We start from the raw sequence: 14496 nt of genomic DNA on the forward strand, positions 1-14496 counted from the left end.
CCTCTCCAATTAAGCATTTTTTCAGTTTAAGGCTTACATATGTTAACATACCAAGGCCAGTGGCCAAGTTAAGGAAAGACTTCTTTATGCAATTAGGACCTATGGCTTAGAACAGACTCTGCACGACCGTGGATTACTAACACAGAAGAGTGGCCTGTCACTGTCCCGACACACTGTAGACTGGGGGCTTCATCCCCTGTCAATTCTCTCATACTTACAGCCATCCCGCCTTCAAGCTTGCCTGGATCGCACTTTTAAGGTCAAATGGATTTGATAACCATTCAGCGAGGTAGTAATTCCTCAAACAAGAGAAATTAAACACGCTAATTCTTCAGTTTCTTTAGATCCAGCAGAAACATAATGTGCCGATTAATTACAGCAATTATGCTGAGGAAAGGCATGCTGGATGTCAGAGCGCAGGCAACCAGTCCCACACAGTGTTTCCGTGTCTTGATAAATTTCTGTGAAACAAGATGAAGTATCGTGGACATCCAGCAGCAGCTCTGATTAAAGTTTGGCTGTTTAGGGACTATTTGTACTCCATTCAGGAGCAACTGCAGAGCGGTGCGTGTGCACAGTAGCAATAAGAAAAAAAAAGAAACAATAAGATAAATGCAGCTATTTCTCAGACTATATAATGAAATTGTTATAGACTGCATCTCGTTGTACAAAGCTCTTATATTCACGAAAAAGGTACCAATGGAAAATGAGGCAATGAGTCCCATGAGACCTAGCCATTCTCAGCAATCCGACACAAGAACTGTTCATCTACTGTGTGTTCTATTGCTTTAGCTTTAGAAATCATGAGCAAAACTGACTTAAGGGAACAAACGTGAAGCATGCAGCACCTGGTGTGGACATGTGGAGGAACCTCCAAGATTAAATAGAACAACATCAAGCAAACTGTTTAATGAGGCAAAATAAATTATGCTGAAATCAAGACTGGCTTTACAAAGGGGGATCACTAACCTTCTCGCTACTACCCTATTCCTTTGCTTTATAGAAGGGCTTAATTATAAGATGTGCTTGACTCACTCTGAGCACAGGCTCCATGATCCATGATCTTGAGTTTAAGTCTGGGTCATGTCACTAGCCAGCAGTAGTCTAGATTGCCCAAGTGGTGGCACACCACTGGCTCAGCACAGTGAGGGGTAAGACTGGGACAGGCCAGGGTTCTCGGCTGTCTCCCAGAAACACAGCGACACCTGCAGTGCACACCTATCCTCCTCCTGTAAGGCACTGCAGAGCTTGTAGCATGTCAAAAGATCACTCGATCAGCAAGCAGCTCAGAGGAGCTGCTAGGCCTTTGTGAGAGAACGGGAGCGTCACAGTGAGATGCTGTAGTACATGTGTTTGATCGATGCACTGAAGGGTTATAGAGTAAAAGTGTTTGAGTTACTAAGATGTAAAAGTGATGATGTGTGCATAAATGTGCTATAAAGGATTTGGGTTTCTGGTTTTAAGTTGAACATTGGGTTTTGTACTCTGAGACCTGTGTTCCTTTCTTTGCTATAATAAGGACATTTTTCCAACTCGTTAGAAGCAAATCTGTTGCTATTTCAAGGAGACACAACAAAGGCACAACTGCAAATATCAAACTTGAGTGAGTATAATAAAAAAAAATACTGGCGGGTATCATAAAAAAATAAATCTCACTGAGATTCTCACATTTACAGTAAAAACAAAAACAGTGCTTTGAAACAATTTAAGAATAAAGTTTAAGTACTTTAAGTACAGAAACAGGAAATACTACTTAAATCAAGACAGGCTGTGTAGCTCTCTCAGTGGCACATGCATCACAGTTTTCTAGCAAGCCAGGCTCACGTTCTCTTGGCTTTGGATGATATACACACTGTATGCCCTGCTACAGACAAGTACTGCTTTAGCACAAAGGCAGCTCAAACTTAAACGCTTTTACTGAAAGAAAAGCAAGATGCAAAAAAAAACATCTTGTGCCACACAACACTAATTGCAACACACTTTGAAACAACATAACATCATAAAATGGAAGTTGTATGTTCAAAGTGTTTTTCCAAAGACATTTATAATGCATGAACCATGTTTAAAGGATTGCTCCCAGTTCCCACACATAATGAAGCTTCTATAGACTAAAAGGATGATGAGTGGTTATGTTCTCTCCTGAGGGACAGGCAATTTACTTAGTGTTTTTGATCATGCAGTACTCCTGCGAGACGGCACACCAACGTCTGTACCCTTCATCTGGAAATCGCAGTCCCCCGGCAGCACGGTTAAGGGTGACCTTTTCGATTTCAAGATGCTGGGGACGCTCGCTAGCCGCAGATGCATTTCATTATTCCAGCTAGTGCTCTTCCACTTTCCCAGTGCTGCTTTATTCTGAAGAAACTAAATCAATCACAAGTCTGTGGTCTGTAAACGACCGGATCGGCAGCCCACATCCAAGACTGAACAATTGATATATACAATTATATATGTAAACTGAGCTCCTAAAGAAACATATCACTAGGTATGTTATTAGGAAAATAATGTATACAGACTTTAGATATTGATTAAATGTTTTTGGTATCCTTTTGATTAACAGATCATTCATGACAATGATACGCTCCAGTGACTGTTGCATAATCACTAAATCATCTCATTAGTGAAAGACAATTGGGCACAGGTGGTGTGGCGATTTAACATGCCGATTGACAAACCAGGTGAAAAAAATTAAAGAGAAACGCAGAAAACAATAATCCCCATGTATCAAGAGAACAAATGTTTTTTGTGCCATCGGTAGACTGTTCTAAATTAGCACACTGTCTGGGAGTGTTCAAGGGCAGAAGTTTCTGACCTAGCAAGATGCTACATCAAACACAGTCTGGCAATGATAGCTATGGGAGTCACAACACGCCACCAGGACTGTCATATCAGATCATTCCATCTTCGGGATCTGTCTGCCGTGTCCACTGCATCAGACACGCCAGGTCGCAACAACCCGCACATGGTCCAGCTTTGTAGGCCAGAGAGCCACACGAAGGATTGTCAACACAACAGAAGGAGCTGGTGAGCAGTGGGGCCAAGTCCTCTTGTGTGTAGACCACCAAGATGGAAATCAGTGAGTGTTGTGCAGCCGTGCAGAACGACCAGACAAGGGGGAGGACCAAGGTCTTATGGAGGATTACCTAGTCATTACAAAGCTCCACCAGCTGTGACTGATGGGAAACTGACAACTTGGCTGGGATCTCACTTGTTGCCCTTGATGTGGACTCAGACATGGCAATGTTCAAGCGGATGGTAAACCATACACAGCTTGCTTACAACAAGAGAATGTCACAGTTAAGCTGCTGATGCCCTACTTCTCAGACTTGAACATTTGTAGGATTAGCTGGGATGACATGTGGTGTCAGGTCCATGCTTGAGCAGGCTCTATGACAGCAATGGGACAACATCCCACAAGTTAGCATTCGTAAACAGCTTGTGTTACTTCCAACAGTGGACTCACACTCGACTAGCCTGTGACTTTCATAGCAGATTCCCCACTGATCCCCTGTTCACCCTGAATGACTCTGTGTATTTATCGCATTTGTAAGTCATAAGCTTTTTTTGTGATGCTTACACACACACTGTACAGTTGGAACCGTAAAATGCCCTGGATTTCTCAGATTTTAGAACAACATTTCTTCACTAATGGTGCAGAAATCACTCTTTTGCACAAGCTTCTGTACCACTAATAAGAAAACTGACTTGATGCATCAGAGCATTATTCTCGTTTTAATAAAACGGAGGTCTCCTTATGTATACACATGCTTGAGCCACCGTATTTGTATGGAAAGACAGAGAACATTAATGAATCGAACGTAAATCATGTATAATTCATTGATGACATATTTGTACCATATCCAGATGTGACATTTATTAATTTTAAGTATTATTCATGTCTAACAGCACAAAGGGCATAAAGCTAGCAGAAGCTCTTAGGATTCTTGAGTATTTTTTCAATATCAATTCCTCTGCCCAAAGAGCAGTGGGTAAAAAGGTCTGGAGTGCTTCTGAGAAGGATTCACAGCCGAAACGTTGTGTTTTCTCTCTTCTCTTTTCAGCATGGAATAAACTATGACTTGTTCCTTTGCAGCCTACGCTTGCTGACACAGCTACCCACCTGAACCACTCGCTAATGGAAATATACATATAATTACTGCTTGCATTTCTATAGTACTTTTCATCCTAAAAAGCAATTTATTATTAAATAAATGTAATAATAGTAATCCAGTGGATCAGACAGAGGAGAGAAAAACTTATTAACCAGCTGAAATAAGGGGGAACATTAGAAAAGACAGGGTGAAATTTACTTTAAACTGCTACTCTTTTAAACTTATTCCAGTGCCATGGAATTTTAAATGACCAATGACATACCAATGCAAATGTATTTGCATGGAATCTACCAAATTACACATACGTCACAAAATACACATGGAAAGGGACAGACCAAATTGGTCTTTTCTTGGGTTTTCTCCCACTACCTTACCTGACATTGACCAAGGCATGAGTAACTTTGCTCGCGGGCTCCTTCCACTGACCAGTATTGGCTGAAACTCGGAGCACTGAAATAGAAGAAATTACCATTATAAACCGGCATCCTAAGGACCCCTGATGCAGATCTTTCTTTTTTTCTGGACCACTTGGAAACAGTTGAGAGATCTGACAGTCCAACAGTGCAGGAATGATCCCCCCCCCAAGAGAGGAGCTCAAACTACTCTACAGGTAAAAATGCCACTCAATCTAAATGCTGACTTAGGCTTTCAAAACTTCTAAAATATTTTCTAAAAAGCCAAGTTAAAAGACTGCTCATCATCGTCATTGCTTCCACAACACTGAAGGCGGATGCTTTCAGAGAAGTGAGCTGCGTTAAGGTTGGCGAGGGCTGGCATCGTGTTGGCGAGGCGCACTGAGGGCACCAGACTCCAGCCCAGTGCCACGTGAGGCGCACCACCTTGTATCACCCCAACAGGAAAGGCATATTTCCAGACCCCCGCTACACTGGGGTGCCCTCACACCCTGATTGCTCTGATCCTGCTCAGCGCAATCTCTTCCCATAGGATTCAGTTTAATTATTTATTTCTACGCATAATGCTGAGCTGAGGCAATTTATCCTAATCTTCCCAGACATGGCAATAACCCACTTTGCTCAGCTCCTCGTGCAAGAGCAAGGGAGGAGCAGCTCCTGTTTTTAATTAAAAACGAGATCGAAATCTGATGAGGCTGTTTCATATCTAAACAAATACAAATTGCTTTCGGTCTCCCCCTTCAGAAACATCAAAGGCAGACACCCCTCAGTAATGCACATTCACTAAATCTGCTGGGTGGGACTGGGCAGAACCAGCCCCAAAACCAAGCCCTTGTGGGCTACAAGACAGTAACACAGCAGAAAGAACTCCAACTGGAATTCTAATGTGTTTAATTAGATGCAAAGAATACCCCCAAGTTCTTGATTTTTTTTAATTAAAGTGATTAAAATAATACATTAATTTACTGATTTGCAACATGCAAAAAAAAAACAAGCAAACTAAAACAACAGACAGAAATCAAATATTAAGGGCAATGAAGATATGGTTAGAAGCCCAGATCACTGTGTTCAGAGCCAAATGCAACCTTCAGATTAGTCAGATTACACTCTTTTCAACCGGCTGGGTAATTAACCCCATGTGCAGCCTTCATTTTTCAGCATGTTTCAGCAGCAGATGGTATATTCTGTTGAAGAAACTGCCTGTTGTTCCAGTGCGAAAAAGGCCACTGTGAAACAAGACTTACCCAGCAACAAGACATCAGCTGCTAAATATACATTTTGCTGGAGTATAATATATGTACCCAAACACCCTTACCAATATAACTGTACACGAACTCCTGATGTGGGAACAGTACAGTAAAAAAGAGAGAATGATAATTCAGTAACTATGAATTTTCTGCTAAATTGAGTTAGCCAGAATATTTTTTTTTCTTTCTTATAATTAAAAGAGTAGCAGTGAGCACACACATTGACAGAGAAATTAAAAAACATTCAAAACGTTGTGGATTTAAACTGTATTAATAAATATTGCACATACACTTTTTTAATGAACACATTTAACTGTGTTACAGCACATCTGGGACATTTAATGATCTTCCTTGATTCAAGCATCTCTGGTGCTCTCCGAATTCAACAGGCACAATTACATGCCGTAACAGGAGTGAGCTCTAAACACTCAGGGCTATTCCCAAAAACAATCTGATGCTACCAAAGAGCATCTGTAATGTGAAAAAATTACAGAAACTGTCATTTGAAACTTTAATTGTGGAATAACCAGGAAAACAGATGAATTCGATGCTTGATATTCTTGTATTATGTAAGAATAAACAGTCATCTATTGAACAGGATAGCCCAGCGGTCTGGTCCCCTTTATTACAGGAGCATCATAGAGAGTGGACTCTTGACCTAGGGGTCGTGGGTTAAGATTCACAGTGGAGACACTTCAGCTGTAACCCAGAACATACTGTAAGTACCTCACCTTGAAAGCTGCTTCATGAGCAACAGCCGCCAAAACCAAAACCAAAATCTCATCATCTCAGCAATAAATGAGGGATAAAGATGCATTAATATACCTTGTATGGGATACAAGACCAAACATAAAAGCAGAGCAGAAACCAGCACACCAGTCAACTAGAGACAGTCCCTCGTCCTAAAGTCTGACAATTTCCCTCATCACCTTGTCTTCCCTGAAAAACCAATAGCTACTGAACCAATTTCTAAATCATCACAAAACAGGTGAACGCCGATCAAAAGCTAGTACTCGGTAATAATTTCACAAAGTTAAGGCCCCGATTCCTGTAAGCACATCACGCATTCTGGCATCTCTCTTCTTGCAGGTGCCCACTGGGATTGCCTGTTCTAACAAAGGCTATGTGTTCAGGGGAGGCTCATTTCTTGATCACACAGAAAAGTCCTACAGGTATGTTAAGGACTCAGTAAATATTTTCACAATCCCACCATCTTAGATGTACACACAATTCCCACATGCTGTGCTAAGACGTCCCAGGCCCTAAGTGAGCTTTGAATGCAATAAATAAACGAGTCTGCTATGGTAGCTACCCAGACATGTGACACTGGGCATGGAGACAGATGGGGCAGGAGGATAGGAACTCTTAACTTACCCATGCAGTAGAGATTGTCAAACACCTGGTGCATCCTCACAATTTCATAGTAAAGCTCATCATAGCTGCTGGGTGTTGGAAGAAAGGTATCCCCATAGGTTATAAACATGTTGAATAAGTTTACTACCTGCAGACCACAGAAAAACAACAAAATTACACATCAATAAAAACTTTTATTCAGTCTTCTGAGTGAACAAATTGAACAACATCTGCTTCTGCTGTTGAAGAATGAAACTTGTATTTTCATAAGCACTTCTATAATGGAACAAGTAATAGGTTTATTCCATGCTGAAAAGAGAAGAAAGAAAACACAACATTTCTTGTGTCACCCAAAGAAGGCTCCACAGCCGAAACATTGTGTTTTCTTTCTTCTCTTTCCAGCATGGAATAAACCTATTACTTGTTCCTTTGCAGCCTACGCATGCTGACACAGCTACCCACCTGAAGAACTTCTATTATTTCTCTCAAGAGACACTTCTATACACTAAGGGGTGTGGGAGTCTGGAACAAGCTGCGCAGCCATGCTGTTAAAGCCAATACTCTGGCTTCTTTCAAGGACTGCTTGGATGGGACCCCTAAAGCAATTGGCTAAAAGCAATCAAATGCACTATACAACCAGCCTCTCCCCTTTGGAACATACAGTCATGCTTGAACGTTTGTGAACCCTTCAAGGTAGTCATTATTTTAGATATTATAGAGATCTTATATGAACCTGGACTCTTAATGGATACATAGAATGAATATTCTAAATAAAGACTTCCCACATATAAAAAGGGATTTGAACTCATAGATTATTAGACTGTGATATTTAACAAATCACCAGATATTCTTGTATTCTTTCAAAAGTAAATGAACCCTTTTCAGTCAATAACTTGTGGCACCTCCTTTAGCAGCAATAACTTCACAGTCGCCTCCTATAACCATGTCTTGCATTCACAGCCCTCTTCAGGTCCTGCCTAGGCATTTCAATAGGATTCAGGTCAGGGCTTTGGCTTGGCCATTCCAGGACACAGAACCAATTTCATTGGTTATCTATGTCATTGACACACCTGATCCTGCTTTTCCTTGAGGTAAGTCATAGAACTTATTTTTGCACCTGCACAATTTCTGTATACAGTGTGTATTATTTTGCTGCATGGACATTGTCTTTCAAAGCACTCAAAATGGTGAAAAAGTATACTTTATATCAATTAGGAAGTGACAAATTCTGATTAAAGATGCATTTAGTGGTTAATAAAGCAAAAAATGTCAAATTATGCAATGGGTTCAGAAACTTTCAAGCATGACTATGTTCTCATCACAGCCAAAGACCTTTTTACTATATATTTGGAATAAAGATTCTGAACAGAGTCTCACCTCATCAAGCAAAACTGGACATGACATACTGTATATCACAGAAAGGGACACACAAAAATGATGATATCTGTTTGCTTGGCCTTATGCATCATAGAGGGCCTTACACAGACGCTCACACAGACGTCTGGCATTTATGCCACAGGGACGGAAACCTCAATTCTCTGATGTATTCGGGACTGTGCTTAAGTTAACATGTCATTGCAAAGTTCATCACCTCTACTTGCATCCAGATGAGTTTTTTTTTGCCACAGAAACGAATGACTTTCTTACCAGCAGGGCCAATTGGAAGATGTTGTGTTTTGTCAGCAAGGTGGTCTCGTTCGAGAGGAGAAATTTCAACAGGTTGATGAGTGCTTTCATAAAAGGAAAAAAGAAAATGATCATTTTGAGACTCAAAGTAACTGCCAAAGTAAATGCCAGCTCCGATTCCCCATTTATAATCAGGTAGCAAGAGAAGACAGCAGTGAGACTGCATTCACTGAAAACCGGCACAGACACTTAATCTCCCACACAGTGCTGCTTATGGGTTTACTTCAGCTTCCATGTGTGAGTACAAAGAGTCCGATTCTGCCAAGGGAGTCTCATGGCTGGAGCTTAGCTGCTCTGAAACACAGCTAAGGTGTTTAAAGCGTTTACATCACCTCTTTCGGATTTGAAATCCAACAACAAGCTTTTGGAGCTAAAACAATGATCCAGTTATACGATGGGTTTCTTATCAACATTTACTCGCGGTTGATTCTCTGTCTGCTTAACTGGCCACATGCATTCCTCCCACATGCACACCTTGAGTGTGTCTTCGTAGTTGCAGGAGGCTTTTAAAAGCTTAAAACTGTCACCCCACACTTTTGGAGGAAAAACAGACATTCACCTCCTTATTTCGCCTCAGGCAATCAAATCACATAATACAGCTGATTCAGCCACAGCAGGACACTGAATCTGATCACCAGGAACCTATGGGCTACTTATCCCACAAATATGTAATAAAAGCAATTTTTCACAGCACCATTATAAGGAGAAAATATTGACAGGTCTTTGACAGAAGACATCGTTTGCTTTATCACATTCCTGTGGCAGAGCATGTGGGATGCTATTTAGAGTCAGAGATTCAGAGTTTTTAATAGTACCTCCTGCAAAGGTACTTCTTCAAATAGACACCTTACATTTAACATCTGCTGAGAAGGCACTACACGAGTGCTGGAATGAGGATCGTTAAAACCTGCGGGATCCTGGGAAGAATTGTATGATCGCTGTGTGTGACAGTCTCCGAAGACCGCACGCTTCTCATTAGGCGACACCATCACAGAGAACAGAAAAGATGCCAGTGACTCAATCAGCCGCAACAGTAATGAACCTGTGTCAGGTGCCCACTAGGGAAGGAGATAGGGTGTTTTACAGCACATAAGAAAAAGGTGCCATTTGAATGTGACACACCTATACAGCAACAACATCTCCACCCTCTTGATCTCTGGGCTTCAAATGCCTGTCGTGAGCTGCAATCAGAAACAGTTTCTTTCTGCAGCACCAGCTGTTATTTGCCTGTGCCAGCACTGACAGACTGCATTCTCCCTGCTGCAGGGCTGGTGCTGGAAGCATAACACAGGCCAGCTCCATCACTATGCAATGTGGTGGAAACCACTGAATATGGCCCAGTTTTAAAATATATATTCACCACTGACACGCCAGTTCTTAATTTAAAATAGTCCTATTGAGGGGAGCCCAACTCCTGTGCAGTAGGCTTTACAGGACTCCTAAAAATCTTAGCAATGAAAACACTGGATTTTAAAGGAACTTATTTTAAATTATTGAGAATCTTAATCTCCTAGTTTTCTTTCAGGCTAAAACTCCTCATTGTTTACAGATGCACCGTTTTTAATAAGGAAACAGGTTCCCATTTGTTTAGCATCCACTTACAGCAGAGAGTGATTTACAGCAGTTCTCAGCAGCATCTTTTTATCTGATAAATAAAACACAGACGGGACTTTTTTCTCTTGTTTGGTATTTTTTGCTTCTGTTCCCAGGGAGTTTCTGTGTCTGTAAGCAGGACAGATCTGTAAACATCTGTACATATAGCCATGAAACACACACACATCATGCGAGTGTGTGGTTTTGTAATGTAAATAAATTTGTCTTGTTAAATGTTGCCGCCTGGTTATTACTTTGTTACCATGCTGTGCAAGAGAAACAAAGAAAACACGTGTCATGCGACGCTCATTATTCCCCGACAACAGGGGATGTGTAATTAACTTCTATAAATCTTCTTGTACAGCAAGCTGGAGTCAGGACCTGATTTGATATTTGATGCAGTTCCTGCTTTTTGTTTTGTTATTTTTACACCCCAGTTTTTCAGGGACCAAAAAAAAAAATGTGGCCCTTCAGGACAAAAACACTTTCTTTTTTTCTTGCTGATAAACAAGATAATACTAATGGCCTAATACTAATTTTAAAAAATAGGCTAACTGCAGAATGCAGAATAACAGATTTTATTTCAAAGTCTCCAAGCCTCCTCTCCCTTTTTTGCAATTTGCTTTGGATAATGAAGCGCTTTCAGCATTGTGCATCTCCATGAGGGCTGTGTGAATTACAGGAAAAACGCTCTAGAATAAAAGTACAAAGATAAACCCTGACAGGCCCCTGCAGACACAGGAAACACTGTACAGAGAAGGGAGCGAGACAAAGTGTCCCGTTACTCTGCATCTTTTCGGGTTGATTTCTAAGGACAAGAAAGCTAAAAAAAAGTCAAAGCTGTTTTATATTTTTCAGATTTCTCTTGTTATTGAAATGCTCAATTGAGTTTTATTGTGCATTACCAGACGGTGAATGTACGTTCTTGCATTAACACAGCAGCACACCAGGAGAGGAGTGTAGTCAGATGCTGAGGAAAAGACTGCCAGTGTGTCCCGATCTGCTCCAGTTATCATCTCAGGGGGTCTCTGTTTCTAACTGATTCACAAGCACCACAGGGGGACTGAGTGTGGAGGGGACAGAGAGGAAAAACCCCCAGCTTCTCTGCAAGGACACCCTTAAGCTTCTCTTCCAATCAATCACTCAATTTTATTCTTATGTAGCACCCTTCAATCAGAGCATTCTTAAGGTACTTTACATACATAATTAGATTATATAATTATATTTTTAGATAAAAACACTAAATGAAAAATGTACAGAAGCAGAAACAACAAATACAAAAAATGCACAAATTCTGAAATTAAAGAATTCAATTAGGTATTGAAGGCCACTGAGAACAAGCAAATCTTTAAAAATATCAGGAGAGAGTGAGTTATTCCCACACTAAGCAAAGTTTTAAAATTGCCCTTATAAACAATGTCCACCCCGACCACCAAAGACAGCCCTCTTGTTAAATTTAAATTCAACTAATTCTCAGTCAATACAATTCAAAGTCAATTCCTTCTGTCTACAAGCTCCTTTCTTCTTGTATGTAACAGTCCAGAGTTTCCCCTACTTTTATTAAACTTGCATTTGCTGATGTTTGCATGGTGTTTGAAAACATCAGTCAGCTCACTGTCTTGTTTTTTGAAGGACAAAGGCACTGAGAAGCACAACACCCCCAACGCCAATTTGTTCCACAGACTCTCAGGGGGCAGCACGAGTGACTAACTCTATATCACAAGTAAAGGTTAATTCCACATTGAAAAGAAGAAACAGTTTCAGCTGTTGGGCCTCTTCAGCTGAAGAAGGCTCAACAGCCAAAATGATTATTGTTCTTTCAACTTTTCAGCATGAATTCAGAGAACTTTAGAGAAGAAAAAAGCACAGTGGAAAGGCTTAAACTATAAAAAAGACATTTTGAAATTTGAAACCAGGAGACAATAGCTAGGGATATCACAAATATGCCATCATAAGGATTTGCAAGATTGTGTGGGAAAACTTGGGAAAAGGGCTCAAACTGGATACATAGTTAAAAGACAATGCATTAACTCCTTCCTGAGTTGTATTCTTCCTGAATACAATTATGTTAGGTAGTGAATAATGCCCTACTATAGCTAAAATTAATATCATTTTTTCAAGGCATTAATATACATATTGTTAATGAAAACAAGAAAATATCTTCTCAGCTATCTGTACGAGTTAACTGCAAAGTTAACACATCTTAAGTCTGTACTGGTTATCTTTGTATTTCTGATTTGTTATGCCAGATTAACATTACAAGCAAACACAGACATGGGACAGCACAGAAAATGAAAACACACTTAATAGAAGGTGCAGCAGCTTGGTGACTCAAAGAAATTGATGTGAGCTGCCAAGCAGCCTACATAAAACACGCAGAAAAGCTGTCACTTTCATGGAGTTAGAAGATGCATTATTTCTGAAGAACCAAAGAAGATAAACAACGAGAAAGGTAAGATATTCATCTTGCAAGTTTCTTTCCATTCTGTGGAATATTTGTCATACACTAAGGGGGCGTTAATTGTTTCACACAGGGAAATTAAATGTTGGATGACTTTATTTATGAAACAAAAGCACCACCAAACTTTGGTGTTATTTGTTCACGCAGGCTTCCTTTATCTTTACGACCCACATGAAGCTTTGATAACAGTCAGCAGCGAAAATATGCAAAAGCTTAGAAAATGAAAGAAATGCAGGCCACAAGGGCAACACCCATGTTAACAAGGATGTGACTCTCCACCATTTTATCTGGCCTGTATGTTCTCCAAGTCACCACTGAGGGTGCCTTCATCTGAGGAAAACCATTTGTCCCTCAGAATGGAAACAAAATGATTTAAGAGAACTTTATTTAGTAGCTGACCCCTTTCATCTCTTACACATTTGCTGCTCGGCATTCTGTAGGCACAACTGGAGTTTCATGGACATTTTTTTCCTCCGCCCAGTCTCGCTTACCTGACCACAGCTCTCTCCAAGTGTAGTGTAGCCGGACTCGGCACTTCTTCTGATAGCAAATCAGCTTGTGCACGACCTGGACGCAGCGCCTGGGAAGTCACAGTCACAGAAACCCACATTAGGACACTGCATTCTACCTTCTTCACTGTTTATTATTCCAACAGTCCTCTTCACTGAAGATTAAATAAGTCCTAAGGAAAGTTTTGAGATCTTAGCATGTTGAACAGTGTAAAACACTAGTATTGACCCTGTCGCACGTCATGTAGACTTTTTAAATGGCCATATGATACCATTTAAGCAACTGGACCCACACAAGACATACAGTAAATGTGTACTGTGAGGGTGTCTGATACAGTATCATTTCCAGAGGTGGTTGCAGTCTTGAGGAGAGTATTAGGCTTGATCCAAGTGTTCAAAATCAAAAGCCATGACAAACTCAACGCAGTGAACACCCTCAGAATATGCACTGAAACAGAAAACAAAGGGCACAAGCGGAAACAAAGTGGAAGTGCATTTAAAACCGAGAGCAGGAGGCACTCCTGTACACAAAAAAGTGTGGGTGTGTGGAACACGTTACCTAGCCATGTAGTCAACATTAAAACCTAGACTTCTTTCAAGAAACAGCTGGATGAGCTAAGATGATGGAAAGCTACTTATATCTGGTAAGTGTGGTGGCAATCCAGATTTTACTCCAGAAGGAATGGGCTCCTGGCGAGACAATGTCTATGGACAAGTGTCCGTCACATGGTACATATGAGCACCCACAAAAAATAACAATTTAGACACAGTAACGCAGTATGTCTTTGGAAGATGAAAGGAAACTGGAACAAAAACATACTACTTCACTGTTTTTGCCAAAGAGAGCAGGGCAGTAAATTAACGAACAAAAATAAAAAGAAGAGATCTATACCAAGATGACTGATATTGTTACAGCAAATATATTTAATATTTTTTGTGAACATTTATGTCCCATATTTCATAATCAATTTTGTTCATTTAGTCCAAATTTTCTTTTGGTAATTACACATTATTCCATGACAACTCATTCAGCAATTTTGTAATGTTTCTCAAATTACAGCAAAGACTACTTTATATCAATTCTCTATAATATGTTAGCGTGCCCAATGAGAATTGATTGGC

The 14496-nt window shown here is 40.4% G+C and overlaps 1 protein-coding gene across 7 annotated transcripts in view; it reads right to left on the reverse strand.

The window, feature by feature from the left end:
- The window catches only part of armh3 (armadillo like helical domain containing 3), an 81302-nt gene that overhangs the window by 33296 nt on the left and 33510 nt on the right, over nucleotides 1-14496 (reverse strand). For all 7 annotated transcript variants that reach the window (XM_088635975.1, XM_088635973.1, XM_088635976.1 and 4 more), the window contains 4 exons: nucleotides 13357-13445; nucleotides 8773-8855; nucleotides 7147-7273; nucleotides 4487-4562 (listed from right to left, as the gene is read on the reverse strand). In XM_088635975.1, the coding sequence (XP_088492101.1) occupies nucleotides 4487-4562; nucleotides 7147-7273; nucleotides 8773-8855; nucleotides 13357-13445 (375 nt within the window). The remainder of the gene's footprint in view (nucleotides 1-4486; nucleotides 4563-7146; nucleotides 7274-8772; nucleotides 8856-13356; nucleotides 13446-14496) is intronic.

Source organism: Lepisosteus platostomus, chromosome 6 (assembly GCF_059453375.1).
Source record: "Lepisosteus platostomus isolate fLepPlt1 chromosome 6, fLepPlt1.hap1, whole genome shotgun sequence".
Lineage (NCBI taxonomy): Eukaryota > Metazoa > Chordata > Actinopteri > Semionotiformes > Lepisosteidae > Lepisosteus > Lepisosteus platostomus.